Raw genomic sequence first — 12,280 nt, 5'->3', positions numbered from 1 at the left:
TCTTCTATTAGCAATCTTCTTCTTCGCCTTTTTTTATGGACACATACGTTAGCGCCACCATCTGGTATGGAGTGGGAAAGTTCCACACTTGTAACGTCAGCTCAAAACAAAACAATTGGGCTGTTCTTTGGTGATTTTAGAGTTTTTCCTTCCCTTTTAAAAAATAAACTTTTATACTATGATTGATCTCGTTGACACTACGATAGATTATCAATTTGTTTGGACATAAATAGACAGATTAGCAGTACCGCTGGCCCACGTGTCATTTCATTGAAATGCATTAGACGTCTGACTCCGTCCATGGCAGCCGCATGAGTTAAATATCTTTAGAATTGCCCAAAAAAAATTGCCTTTACAATGAAACCGTAACCACAACGTGGGCGGCGACAATAAGGGATTTGGAACCCGAGATGAAATGGCGTCGTAAACAGACACGCAGGCACGCATTGAATATTTTCATGAACTTTATTGATCTTATTCAGCAGTAATCCATGCATCACATTTATAATGATATATTCAACCAGGCTGCGAGTGGCCTTAATGTTGACTCCCAGCTAAAGACCGTCGCCGCTGCGGAGGACGTGACGTGACGTGACCGGTCGAGGTGGAAGGCCTCGGCCTCGGGGGTGCCCGCGGGTGACAGAACCAGAGTGAACGTGGGCTACGGAGTAATAATAGTGCGCACGACTACACAGCGCGGCTAGCATGGTTAGTCAGTGTCTTACAACTACACGCATTGACGCTCGGCCAAAACAGACGTTTTTTTTGCGGCTGGCTGGAAAGCGAGTGCCTCGCGCTCTTCGGCAAAACGTATGCTACGGGCTACGAATCAAGAAAACCAAGGCGCGGAAACCACGGGGTGACCAAACTACGGGCGCGACCGCTAGCGTGTCCGTTTTGCGTCCATTTAAGCTATTTACACGGTGGCGGGAAGCCACTCCCTCTTCTTTAGCGTGGGAAGCTTCCGCGACCCCTCGGAGAGCCTCGGGTGACCCGTCGCTAATCGGAACCCGGAGCTCGTTACGTGCGCTGACGGAATCGCTAATTCCGCCCGTCGAGATTAGAGTGAGTGTGGCGTCAATGTGGAGATGAGGCGTGGCTATTTTGACATGTCTTAAGGGTGTCGATCAAGTTGGAGCGCGGTGAGCGGTTCAGCTGGTTTCGGACTGCCGCCGACGGTCGACGAGCCGAGGATGCGAGTTTCCTAAAAAAAAAAGAGAGAAAATGAGCCGTCAAGATAGGTGAAGCGAGACGTGATCGATCGACAGGCCGTCGTACCCGCGTCTCTCAAAAGGCGGCGTCACACGTCCACCTGTCCGCGAATAAGCGCGGTGGACTCGACGCCGTCGTACGCTTGGATGAGGAGGTTCTCGTTGAGGTCGCCCAAGCCGCTTCCCGCCGGCAATTTGGGGAAGGCCCGAGTCGCCGGCTCCGGCCCGCCCGGTCCTTCGGGCCCGTCCGCCACCGGCGAGAACTCCTGAGCGCTGGCCGGCTCGTCCCTGGACACGGGACTGACGGACGCGGGACTTACGGGAAGGCGGGACGGTCTGGGGGGACGGGACCGTCTTGGGTCGAGCGAGGTTCTCACCTGACGTCCATGGACTGGACGCCGTCCGACAGTTCGTCCACGCAGCCTCTGTTGTCCAGCGGTCCCAGCAGGATGGCGGGGGGTTCGGACGGAGCGGGGGTGTCCACGGTGTCCACCACCTCCTCTTCCTCCTCCTCCTCCTCATCCTCCACGTCCTCCTCCGGGGCTAGCGCCACCATCTCGGGGCCACCGTCGCACGCTGACAACGGCAGTGCCCGCGAGGGTCGGTTTTCAGACGGTTTTCCCTGAGATAGTACTGTTGCAGGCTAGTAGAGGGCGCTGTTTCAAACATTTCGCAAGTCTGCTGAGTCACACTGCGGGGAAGGAAGGAAGGAAGGAAGGACCTTCTCTCGCTAGCTAAGGCCATCTTCTTCATTTGGGGTTACGTGATGTTAGCATACCTGTCAACCTCTGCCGATAACTGCCCTTATAAATGATTATGATTCCCCTTACAAACCCCCCAAAAAACCTTACAAACACCGTACGAGTCGTACGGTGTTTGTAAGGTTTTTTGGGGGGTTGTAAGGGGAATCAATAATCATTTATAAGGGCAGTTATCGGCAGAGGTTGACAGGTATGTGTTAGCTAGGACAATTCATCGATTGCCGGTCAGATCATCGACCAAATGACGATTATTTTGGTGGTCGAGGAATGCTTTGGTTACTTTGTTGACCGGAGTTGTCCAAATCCTCTTTTTTTTGCCTCTTAATAGCAAATATTTGATTTCCATCCTTAATTATTTTTTAGTAGATCTTTTTATTCTGGATGTTCATGATTGTATGTTCAGATTTGCGTGGAATTAAATGAATGGTCAAATGGAAAAGATCTATAGAAAAATAGTGAATGTGTGTGTGTATCTAAGCAAAGAAAATATTCATTTGACTAAGGTAGAAAAGCGCCAATATTCTTGGATTTGAATTGAATTACGCGCCCAACATTTACCCGCAAAAGCCGAACATGGCGGCGGCGGCGGTACCTGCTGCGCCGAGTGGGGCTTCCACGTCACTCTTGCGGGTCCTTCTCATGATTTCTTCGATCCTCTGCAAAGGCAAGAAAAAAGGTTGCAGGAGGAAGAAAAAGAAGAAGAAGAAGAAAGCGGCTGTCGGCTGTTGCTCACCTTCTTCCTCTCCCTCCTCTCCTGCTCCTCCTGGATGTGGAGGCGCTCGCGCTCCCTCCTCTTTCTCTCGGCTTCTTTCTGAGCTCGCTGGAAGGCCTCCTCTCTCTGCGGGGGCAGAAAAGTCAAGTCAAGTGGACGGCCGGCCTCCTTTTGGACGATCGCCGAGAGGAGACGGACATCCTTGTCCAGCTGATCCTGCATGTCCTTCCATCGCTGCTCCTTCTGCCGGCGTTCCTCCTCCTCTCGGCTCTTCTTCTCCTCCTCGGCTTGGCGGGCCGCTCTCTCCTGCAGCTCCCGGGCCTCCCGCTGTCGCTCGCGCTCCTCCTCGGCCCTCAGCCTGGAGGAGGGGGAGGCAACGGTAGAGTTTTTGGGGGACACTGAGAAGTCGCCACTATAATCATGTGACCCCATTGGACCAATCAGGGGTCGGTCTAGAACAGATTACTTTTCCTGGCCTAAGATTATTTTGAAATAACCCTCCACACTACTCACAATTCTTCCTCCTGCCGTCGCCGCTCCTCCTGCTCCTTCTGTAGCCGAGCCAGACGCCGGCGCTCGGCGAGCAGACGCGACGCCTCCTCGGCGTCCGTGGTGCCCCCCGGGCTGCGGCCGGTGGGCGTCCCCGGAGACTCTGAAACGGGCGTTGGTCCGCCTGGTGACGTCAACTTGGATCGGTTTTCCGGCTCTCACCTGCGCACAACTCCCGGCTGGCGGACTTGGACATCTTCTTGTCGGGGGCCTCCGATCTGGCGGGCTTCTTCTCGTCGCCCGGCGTGCCGGCCCTCTGCCGGATCGGGGAAGGCGGGTACTGACCGGGCGAGCACGGCGACTGGGCGCGACTCCGGCTGGCTCGCATTCTGATGCAGAATCTCACGTCATTTGGGGGGATTTTTTTGGGCGTCGAAGAGCGGGCAAACGGCTGGATTTGTGCGTGGGTACCTTTTGGGTGTAGCCGGACCTTTCCCGTTGGCTCGGAAGGACGAACTGCGAACAGGCGTGCGGGGAACCTCGCCCTGGTGGTGGTGGTGGCCAATTTAGTCATATGCATGTCTACTACACATAAATGATTTAGTCATAATTAAATGTAATGATTCATATATATGAATGGGCGGCCTGGCGGATGAGTGGTTCGCGCGTCGGTCTCACAGCTAAAAAAAAATTATTTTATTTTGTGCGCTCCATATGATTTGAGAAGACGAGAGTAGTGCGCAATTGCGCACGCGCGCAGCTTAGAGGGAACATTGTGTATGAGTATGAGTAGTTTTCTTCAAAAATACTGACAATTGTTTTTTTTGATACTATGTGGAAACCTAGAAATGGGTTTCTTCCAAAAAGTGGCAATTATTTGAGTCAAATGTTGAAAAATATGAGGTGTTTTTCTGCAAAAATAGTCCCGCTTTGCAACAAAATGTGAAATAATGTGGACGACTTTGGGAGTATGGTCAAATGGGAACGTGTGGTTTGAATGGAACGTGAATACATTATATGAACGATTGACATTAAATATGTCAATGGCGGTCAAAATTGGTTATTTTGGTTAAAATGGGAAAGCACTTATGAATGACTGAGTCAAATATTTAGAGGAAGTATATAAAAATTGAGGTAAAGAGATTTTTTTTGGTCTATTTTGGCTGAGAAAATGTGAAGCGAATATGTCCCATTGAATGTGGCGGTGGGATTTTTTTTGTTGGTCAATTTTGGTAACAAATAGAGAAATATGAAATTTGCGTGCTTGCTAACCGTCGGCGTTTTGGCCGGAGACGTCTCGTCAGGGAAGGCGGCGATGCTCCTGCGATTGGACGCAGTCGGGTGGGGTCTATCCCGGTGGGAGGCGGAGTGCAGGTCGGAGGAGGAGCTGGAAAGCTGCTTGCTCATTGGTTCGTCCGACGGGTTGGGCGGGGCCAGGAACTCGCGTGCTGAGCCGGAGAAAAAAAGCCAAGAGAGCGTCAGCGAGGGGACGTAAAGACGTCGCGGCGTCACCACGTTACCACAGGTTCGCTTCATTATGGGATGGTGGAACATTTGCTTCAAAGCGGTTTACGAGGACGTGCAAACACACACGTGGTGAAAAACATGCAAAGCTGGCAGCGGCGGGGCGGGGCGGGGCGGGGCACACAAAGTCAGGTGATCTGTACCGTCACGGGATTGGCCGGCGCCGGGAGCAGCGGGGAGATGGTTGGGCGGAGCGGAGCCGAGGGCGTGGCAAGGCGGGGTCTTATTGTTACCTGGTCGACGGGTAGGAAGCAAAAAAAGCGTTACGGGGGCGTGGTTAGCTGCTGAAGCGTTCGGGGGAAATGGGAAAAGGGAAGCGCTTCCGCCTTCAGCGTGCAAGTCAGCCATTTTCCTCGTTCGGGTCGTGGTCAATAAAGTTGAAGATAATGAACAAACGCTCTAATGAGAGAAACTTGGCATGTTAAAGCATGACATTTAGAAAATATAAAGGATTTAAAAAATGATTTAAGAAAAAGTCAAGGGCTGGTGATAAAGTCAAATTCAATTGTCATCATCTATGAAATATTTTATGAGATGGATGTTTTAAAACAGTTTAGAATTTTAGTCTATATCTAAATGAATATATATATATATATATATATATATATATATACACATATATATACATACATATATATATATACATATATATACATATAAACACATATATATATATATATATATATATATATATATATATATCATAGAATTTAAGTCTATTGAAGTGATATTGACAGTGATAGATGTCCAATTCATTTCAATGGGGAACACTGAATGAGTTTTTCAAAATGGCGGCTGTGACGATGACATCGTCGCCACACCTTGACGTCACAACTCCCTTTCCCGAAAGGCCGCGTTGTTTACGTGGCTCAAAAAACGTCCGCTTCGGTCCCCTAGGCCAACGGCAAATGGAAACGGGAAGCCTGCGACGCAATTCTTTCTGTGCCCCCCGTCCGTCCCCCTCCCGTAATGGCGACCGCAGCGGCGCCGCAGTGAAGCTAACGTTTGGGTGGGTCCGATCCCAGGTCAGCCCCGGCCGGGACGGCCCGCCGATCAATTATTGACACTGCGGCGGCGGGACGCCACGCGAAAAAAAACCAAGGCAGATCGCCGCGTGCCGCGTTCAAGGTGACGCGCGGGTGCAGTTACTTTAAAAAACGTGCTGTTTTTTTGCCATAAATACACGTCATTTTAGCACAATCGGGTTTCCGGCACCCCGACTCGGCACACGCGTCGACACCCATCCTACTATCCATTCGGCTCGAATAGAATTCCCCCGAATGAACGGCGGCCGCCATTGACGGCGATGGACGTTCAATCCGTTGGACCGGTCCAGACGGATCGAATGTCAAAAGATTTGGGTTTGTTTCGGGCCTGCGCGCACACCTGTGGCTAAAAGGACGCGGATTCAAAGTCTTTGTCTCCCCCCTCGGCTCACCTTCGGCTCCGTCGGGCGGCCCCCCCCAGGTCCATCGCTTGGGCCTGCCGTCGCGGCGGTCCCGCGCCTCTCCTCCGCCGCCTCGCTCGCCGCCGCCTCTCCGCCGGACCGAAGCCTCCAGCCGTTCCTGCTCGTTGCGTTCGGACACGGGGAAGAAAAGACACTCCCTCACTGATCCGTCGCTACGGCGTCGCACGCCCGGCGATGCGCAGGGATACGGCCGCGCCATGGTAACCGCATCCGAGCTGCGGCCTCGCCCTTTCGCCGCCTTCTCGCTGCTCCGATTTGGCGGGGGGGTAAGAGAGCGCCACGACACACCTCGCTCCCTCCCTCCCTCGCTCGCTCGCTCGCCGTCTTTCTCTCCCCTCCTCCTTTTTTTTGCCTCGCCCCTCCCCCCACCTTACCTTCCTCCCTTCAGCTGATATTCAAGCAACATCCTCCTATGGAGGCGTTTGGTCATGTGACCCTAACTCACATTAAAACGAAGACTTTGGCCTAAGCAGCCAAATGTAAAGCATGACCATATTTGGTAAAGTGACCACTCCCTTGCTTCAGAACCCAAAATGTCAAACAACAATTTTTTTTACAACTGAATGTACAAATTGAATTAAATTTAAAGTCAATCATCAATTTCAATTCCAATAAAACCCTATTTTTCACAATTATTTAGAACAATAAAAAAACAATTCAACAAATTAAAGGAGCACGCATCCTAAGCTGTCAAACTCAAAGCCCTATTTTGACCTCGGCGACTTTTGACCTTCTCATCGTCCAGCAAATTCTAACTATCAGCTAATTACAAAATCCCTATGACCTTTGACCCCATTACCCTTAAATCCAGAAGCCTCTTAAGTTTCCTATAACAAAAATAATCTGCAAATTTGACCATCCTTTCTTTCTTCTCGAGTTATCGTGAATACAGACAAGTCCATTTCTAGCAGTAATACGGTAACAAATTGGCCCAGGGCGGCCATGTTGGAACAGACAAAGTCGAAAATAATGTCCTAGCTACCTTATTCCTCAACTGATTTTAAAAACATGATTTGTTCAATGACAAAGCACCTGTAATTAACTCATTGTCTGCCATTGACGGGCCTAGACGTCCAATCCCTTCAAAGTGGGATCAGATGAACCAACATTGCAACACAAAATAAATAAGAAGCACTCACCATTAACCCTCGCATTTCCCGTAAACCCCACGCGACACGCTGATGTCATCGCTCGCCCCGGTGACCGATCATTACGTCAATGACTTGGGGGGGGGGGGATGTTAGCTTGCGAACGGAGGCGCTAAATCAATAACAGACGCTACCCGGGGAGCCAGACTGCCCTGGGGGCGTTGTTAACTGCACGGCCAAACGCAAACAGACATTTTAGAGTCAAGAAGAAGCTCCGCCCCAATCATTGATGGCTTCCTCGCCGCAATTAAATTCTCATTGATGAACCATGTCGACGCCCTCATTTTCATTGACCCGCAAAATGTAACTCTTTCGTCACCGTTGAGGATTCTAGACGTCCATTTGTTTTCTATTTTTAAATAATTGTAATATTTTTTGGTTACCTTATTCAATATAATTGTTTTTTTTTGTATTTTGAGACTTTTTTCAGGATGCATGCTTTTGAACATATTTAAACTAGAATTAACCTGTCAGTCAAAATAGATTGGACGTCTATCGCCGTCAACGGTAATCAAACAGTTAAGGGTGACTGATAAGAAATAAATAAATGAATAAAGGAAAATTCAGAATGACCTCTGACCTTGTCGGCTTCCTTATGCTGCCGTCGCTTTTCCTCTGCAGCTAGGCGGCGCTGTTGCTCCTTTCGCTTATGCGCCGCCATTTTGCGCCCCCGTTCCTCGCCATGACGCTCCAGCCGTTGCTCAACGCGACGATCTTTGTCCTTTACCGCTTCGGACAGCTCTGCCGCAACACGTGTTCGTTGTTATGTCATATTTGCGTTCATTAACGCTGTGCATCAAATGATATGAAATAACTTCCAATGCAAACTTTCATTACTACAAAAAATACGTTTGACATCCCTATTTGAAAGTGTCAAAAACTGACCTGTGAGATTCCTTTGACTGGACGGCGACCGGCAAGGAGACGCCTTCCTATTGGTCGACGGGGCCGAGGGAGGCGGGGCCAGAGCTGTATGATTTTTGGGGCGGAAGAACAGAACGTGATTCACTTGGCGGGAAGGATAGAAAGGGGGGGGGGGGTGTAAATATAGAACATAAGCTGGAGAGGAAAACGTGACCACCGCTTTAGTCGCTACCGTCATTGCTTACAAAATATGAAATTATTCACCTGTCAATCAAAGTTAGCGCATTGGGTAGCATTGAAAAAATGAAATGAGTGCCCAATCTTGGTTTGTTTAAATCTGTCTGGTGTGGATTTAAATGAGTTCATCAACTACGACATTGGATGAGACAAAAATGAGTTTGGCACCGTATCATCTGAATTTCTGGTCAGTGGGATGTATTTTTAGCTCATTTCTTCTGCAATTTAAGCTAGCCCCATTAGATGATACTGGTTCTCCTAAGAGGTCCGATGGCACTCAGCCAATCGATCGCTATATTCTTTCCACAAACGCTTATTAAACATGCAAAAAAATACATACAGTATTGCAAATTCATATGTAGTGTACACAAAATCCAATATGGTTATACACATGTTTACCAAGTGCACAGTTTTGCCTCACAAGTATCATGTTGTAGTCCTTCCGGTAGACTAAAATTGCCATAGTAGTGATGACAATGGGTTTAATAGTACATATTGAATGAATGCTCAAACAAATGTCCATAATTTAATTTGAAATTCAGCTAAAATGAAGGAAAATGAAGGAAAAAAATAACCTGTCAAAGGTGAAGGATGAGTCGGAACCACTTGGGTCATGATGAGGTGAGACCGAACCAATCCAAGTCACTTCGGTAGTAGATGACTCAGGATGTAAGACTGATGATGATGAGGAGGAGGAGGAGAAGGAGGATGAGAGCGAGGGAAAGGGAGGGAGGCGGAGCGAGAGACTTCCGGTCTGTTCACTCATCACCTTGCTAGCTCCAATTAAGCCTAGCATCCCATACTAAACACACGACAAAAACAAGACAGAAATAGGTCAAAATAACAATACGCGAAACACCATAGTATCACAAATTGATCTTTACCGCCCCCACAAAACGTCTTATTCCCTACCTTAATTATTCAGACGTCATTGTTGCTGTATCTTTTGCATATTCGTTCGACAATTATATCACCGGTCACCCGACCCTAAATATATTTATATTTGACAATATCAAACATAACATTATGAATAATAATAAAACGGCAAAAATATTGTCGTATGAATGACAACACACGTTTTATTTATTTATTTAGCTGTTCACGTGTTTCGGTCCTGCTCCGGCCGTCGCGCACGTGACGACGTCCGCCAGCAAACAATGAGCCTGGCGGCGGATTGATGACGTCAGGCCATGTGGGGCGTGACGACGTCGGCCAGCAAACAATGAGCCTGGCGGCGCATTGATGACGTCAGGTCACGTGGGGCGTGACTTGGCAAGATTTCGACGTGATTTGAAAGATGGTCAACGAAAATAAAAATAAACGTCTATTTATAGACAGTAAGAAATCTGTGCACCTCTCTGCTATTTTAAACTGAAAAACAAACTCGTTGATGGTAGTTTTTTTTATTTATTATTAGACAAGCAGCCGTCACATATTGTACATTTTAATCGTCAATTACAGCTACTTTCGAAACTGATTTGAAAGCAGTGCAGACTTCCCAACAGGGCAAAACAAGCAAAAGAATAGGAGACCTAAAAATAGGTATATCAGATGTACATTCTGTTTAGGTTTTATTTGTATGTAACAAAAGAATGCAATTTATTAAATTTGGTTTTAGATACCATTTCTAGTGTAAAATATTTTTTATCGCTAGTTCCATATATTTGTATTTTCTAAGAATACATTTCTACTGCATCATAAACTTAACAGACCTAAAAATAAGTTGAATTGACTTGGATAGATGTCTAATGTAATGTCTATTAGCAATAAAACCATTTAAATTCACAGCAGAAAGATAACTGGTCACCACATTTGCACATCAAAAGCAAAGTAATTTAAAAAAAAAATGATTCATTTGTTTATTGGAGAATCCAAAGATTCTGAAGTCCTCAAAAGCCACCCGACGTGAAATCAATATAAATACACTTTTTTTAAAAGGACTTAATGTTTCTGGAGTCACGCCCGCTTCCACTTAAACGTAGGAAGAAAAATGTTGAATCAACTTTTCTGTGGGAACAAAAGAGGTTGTTTTTTTTCCTCATTATTTTGCGAGCGCGTGGTCGCATTTGACAGACACGTCTACGGACTGAAAATGAAGATATGGGATTTTATAAAATGTCGGCTCAAAATATCCCCGTTGGGTAAACGTGTGTGGATGTGTGGCGGGTCTTCAAATCTGAAAGGGGGGTAAAAAAAAGAGCAAATTTAAGGCGATGACAATTACATAAAAAATAAAAAAAATAAACTTACTTCATCAATATCTTCATCATCATCTCCAATATCATCGAACAGGATCTCGTCCTCATCTCCGTTTCCGAAAGTGTCAGTCTCGTTGATTTTGGCTAGGACAAAAAAAAAGACAAATAAAAATACAAACCCACGCAGCATCATTTTTGGAGCGTTTGAATGGGTTGAATTGAGAGTAAAACATGGCTATTTTAGTGACAAAAATGAACAACAACAACAAATGCGGGCCGCTTTGCCGCCGCGTATCTTCTCACCGTGCTCGGGCAGCTCGCCGTAAGCTTTCAGGCTGCGAGCTTCGTCCGCGTTGTACTTGAGGATAACGTCGGCCTTGTTGTCCTACGACCAGACAAAAACAAAAAGTCAGGCAAAATCTCTGACGACAACAGAAAAAAGGGCTTCCTCGCTCACCTGGTAATCTCTCAGCCCGACCAAGATAATGTCCGACGCGTTTATCCACACCTGCAGGAGCAAAAAAAAAAAAAAAGAAGCGTTGAACTGGCCGACCCGCCGACTCGGCGCTAGCTATCTCGCTACCTTTTTCCGGAGCTTTCCTCGGATGTGGCAGAGCCGCTTGGAGCCGTCAAAGCACAAGGCCTCCAGGCGTCCGTTCCCCAGCATTTTCAGCACCTGCGCGTATTCTGCGGGAAACACAAAAAATGTCACGGGGGTCCATTTTGGCTCGGTACCGCCGTAGAACCTGGATCTCACCCTGGCCGTCCTCTTTAAAGACCAATTCTCTCTTCTCAGATTCGTTCTCATTCTTTCCACGCCGCCGATTCTTTCCTCCCTTACCTGGAAACATGAGAACAAAGTCCGATGTTAGCTGATTGTCTTCCATTGACGGCGCCAAACGACCAATTCATTTCAATGAAGTCTCCCACTTCCGATGAATTGGACGTTTACTAGTGATAACATCATTTCAATTCACTATACACGTAGCAAATCACCAAGTTGGGGCTTAAAATAAAACAAGTCAAGCTGGGCCAAAGCGGGTGTGGTGGAACTCCCAAAGCCGAAATCGAGCGGCACCGTTCCCAAATCGGCGTTAAAATTGGCCTCTAACCGCTAGTCAGTCTTTCTTTAAAAGTGACATTAGTTGGTGATGGCCAGCCATCGACAAAACAATACTGAAATTGCGCAAAGCTAGCTAGCTTTAGCACCTCTCGTCACGTTTCAGTGTTTGCTCCGGCGGCGGGCTTCGACACAAAAACACGTACTTACCTTTATTTTTGGGCATATTCCCTCAAGTTTCTGTGACGATAATCCCGTTGAGTAAAAACGGAATTCACAAGTTATTTATAATTGTCAGAAAAAAAAGACGTTTAGAGGTTAACTAGAGTGAGAGAAGTGAAAGCTGTGAGCTGGCTGTTAGCACGATTACCGAGTAACTAGCTAGATTCTGCACATGCGTAGAAAGGTTTTCAAATAACTTTATTTAAACATTTTTGTTTACAGTCGTGACACATTTAATGCGACCTTTCAGTGATGACTCACAAAGTGCGTCACGTAGTTCCAAAATAAAAGCGGTTCACGAATACAAAAGCTTTAAATTTTAAATAATACGAGTAAAAATATATAACATTTGAAGACTGACTAAAATAATGTCACAACAGTGTATG

General features: G+C 47.1%; 2 protein-coding genes across 4 annotated transcripts; both read right to left on the bottom strand.

The window, feature by feature from the left end:
* Positions 1-446: 446 nt before the first annotated feature.
* map7d2b (MAP7 domain containing 2b) lies at positions 447-9,562 on the bottom strand. Of its 3 annotated transcripts, XM_077624603.1 has the most exons (17): positions 9,491-9,562; positions 9,327-9,401; positions 8,990-9,216; positions 8,199-8,282; positions 7,894-8,054; positions 6,136-6,262; positions 4,841-4,930; positions 4,446-4,621; positions 3,645-3,718; positions 3,396-3,562; positions 3,198-3,336; positions 2,883-3,042; positions 2,706-2,810; positions 2,565-2,628; positions 1,589-1,787; positions 1,279-1,511; positions 447-1,204 (listed from the first exon to the last, which is right to left on the bottom strand). In XM_077624603.1, exons 3-16 carry the CDS (start codon positions 9,027-9,029, stop codon positions 1,301-1,303), a joined length of 1,797 nt encoding a protein of 598 aa, XP_077480729.1. In that variant the 5' UTR covers positions 9,030-9,216; positions 9,327-9,401; positions 9,491-9,562; the 3' UTR covers positions 447-1,204; positions 1,279-1,300. The 3 variants fall into 3 exon arrangements, with proteins under 3 accessions (XP_077480729.1, XP_077480730.1, XP_077480731.1); XM_077624604.1 differs by lacking the exon at positions 4,841-4,930 and having other exon boundaries at positions 9,327-9,556; XM_077624605.1 differs by lacking the exons at positions 4,841-4,930; positions 7,894-8,054; positions 8,199-8,282; ... (1 more) ...; positions 9,327-9,401; positions 9,491-9,562 and having other exon boundaries at positions 6,136-6,480.
* A 239-nt stretch (positions 9,563-9,801) lies between these two features.
* eif1axb (eukaryotic translation initiation factor 1A X-linked b) lies at positions 9,802-12,081 on the bottom strand. The gene is made up of 7 exons (XM_077624093.1): positions 11,883-12,081; positions 11,370-11,453; positions 11,196-11,299; positions 11,070-11,120; positions 10,916-10,997; positions 10,665-10,756; positions 9,802-10,590 (listed from the first exon to the last, which is right to left on the bottom strand). Exons 1-7 carry the CDS (start codon positions 11,896-11,898, stop codon positions 10,585-10,587), a joined length of 435 nt encoding a protein of 144 aa, XP_077480219.1. The 5' UTR covers positions 11,899-12,081; the 3' UTR covers positions 9,802-10,584.
* Positions 12,082-12,280: the final 199 nt, after the last annotated feature.

Source organism: Stigmatopora argus, chromosome 17 (assembly GCF_051989625.1).
Source record: "Stigmatopora argus isolate UIUO_Sarg chromosome 17, RoL_Sarg_1.0, whole genome shotgun sequence".
Classification (NCBI taxonomy): Eukaryota; Metazoa; Chordata; class Actinopteri; order Syngnathiformes; family Syngnathidae; genus Stigmatopora; species Stigmatopora argus.
This window is presented reverse-complemented; position numbering and strand designations above follow the sequence as displayed.

Bases quoted from the DNA above. Each gene is read 5' to 3' on its own strand.
- map7d2b (XM_077624603.1), bottom strand. From the start codon at position 9,029: ATGACCCAAGTGGTTCCGACTCATCCTTCACCTTTGACAG. The intron at 8,283-8,989 runs GTTATTTTTTTC...AAAATCATACAG, and splicing joins TCATCCTTCACCTTTGACAG to CTCTGGCCCCGCCTCCCTCG. The intron at 3,719-4,445 runs GTTAGCAAGCAC...CACCACCACCAG, and splicing joins CTCCGGCCAAAACGCCGACG to GGCGAGGTTCCCCGCACGCC.
- eif1axb (XM_077624093.1), bottom strand. The intron at 10,998-11,069 runs GTGAGCGAGGAA...GTCTGGTCGTAG, and splicing joins TCGGGCTGAGAGATTACCAG to GACAACAAGGCCGACGTTAT. The intron at 10,757-10,915 runs GTGAGAAGATAC...TTTTTGTCCTAG, and splicing joins CGGCGAGCTGCCCGAGCACG to CCAAAATCAACGAGACTGAC.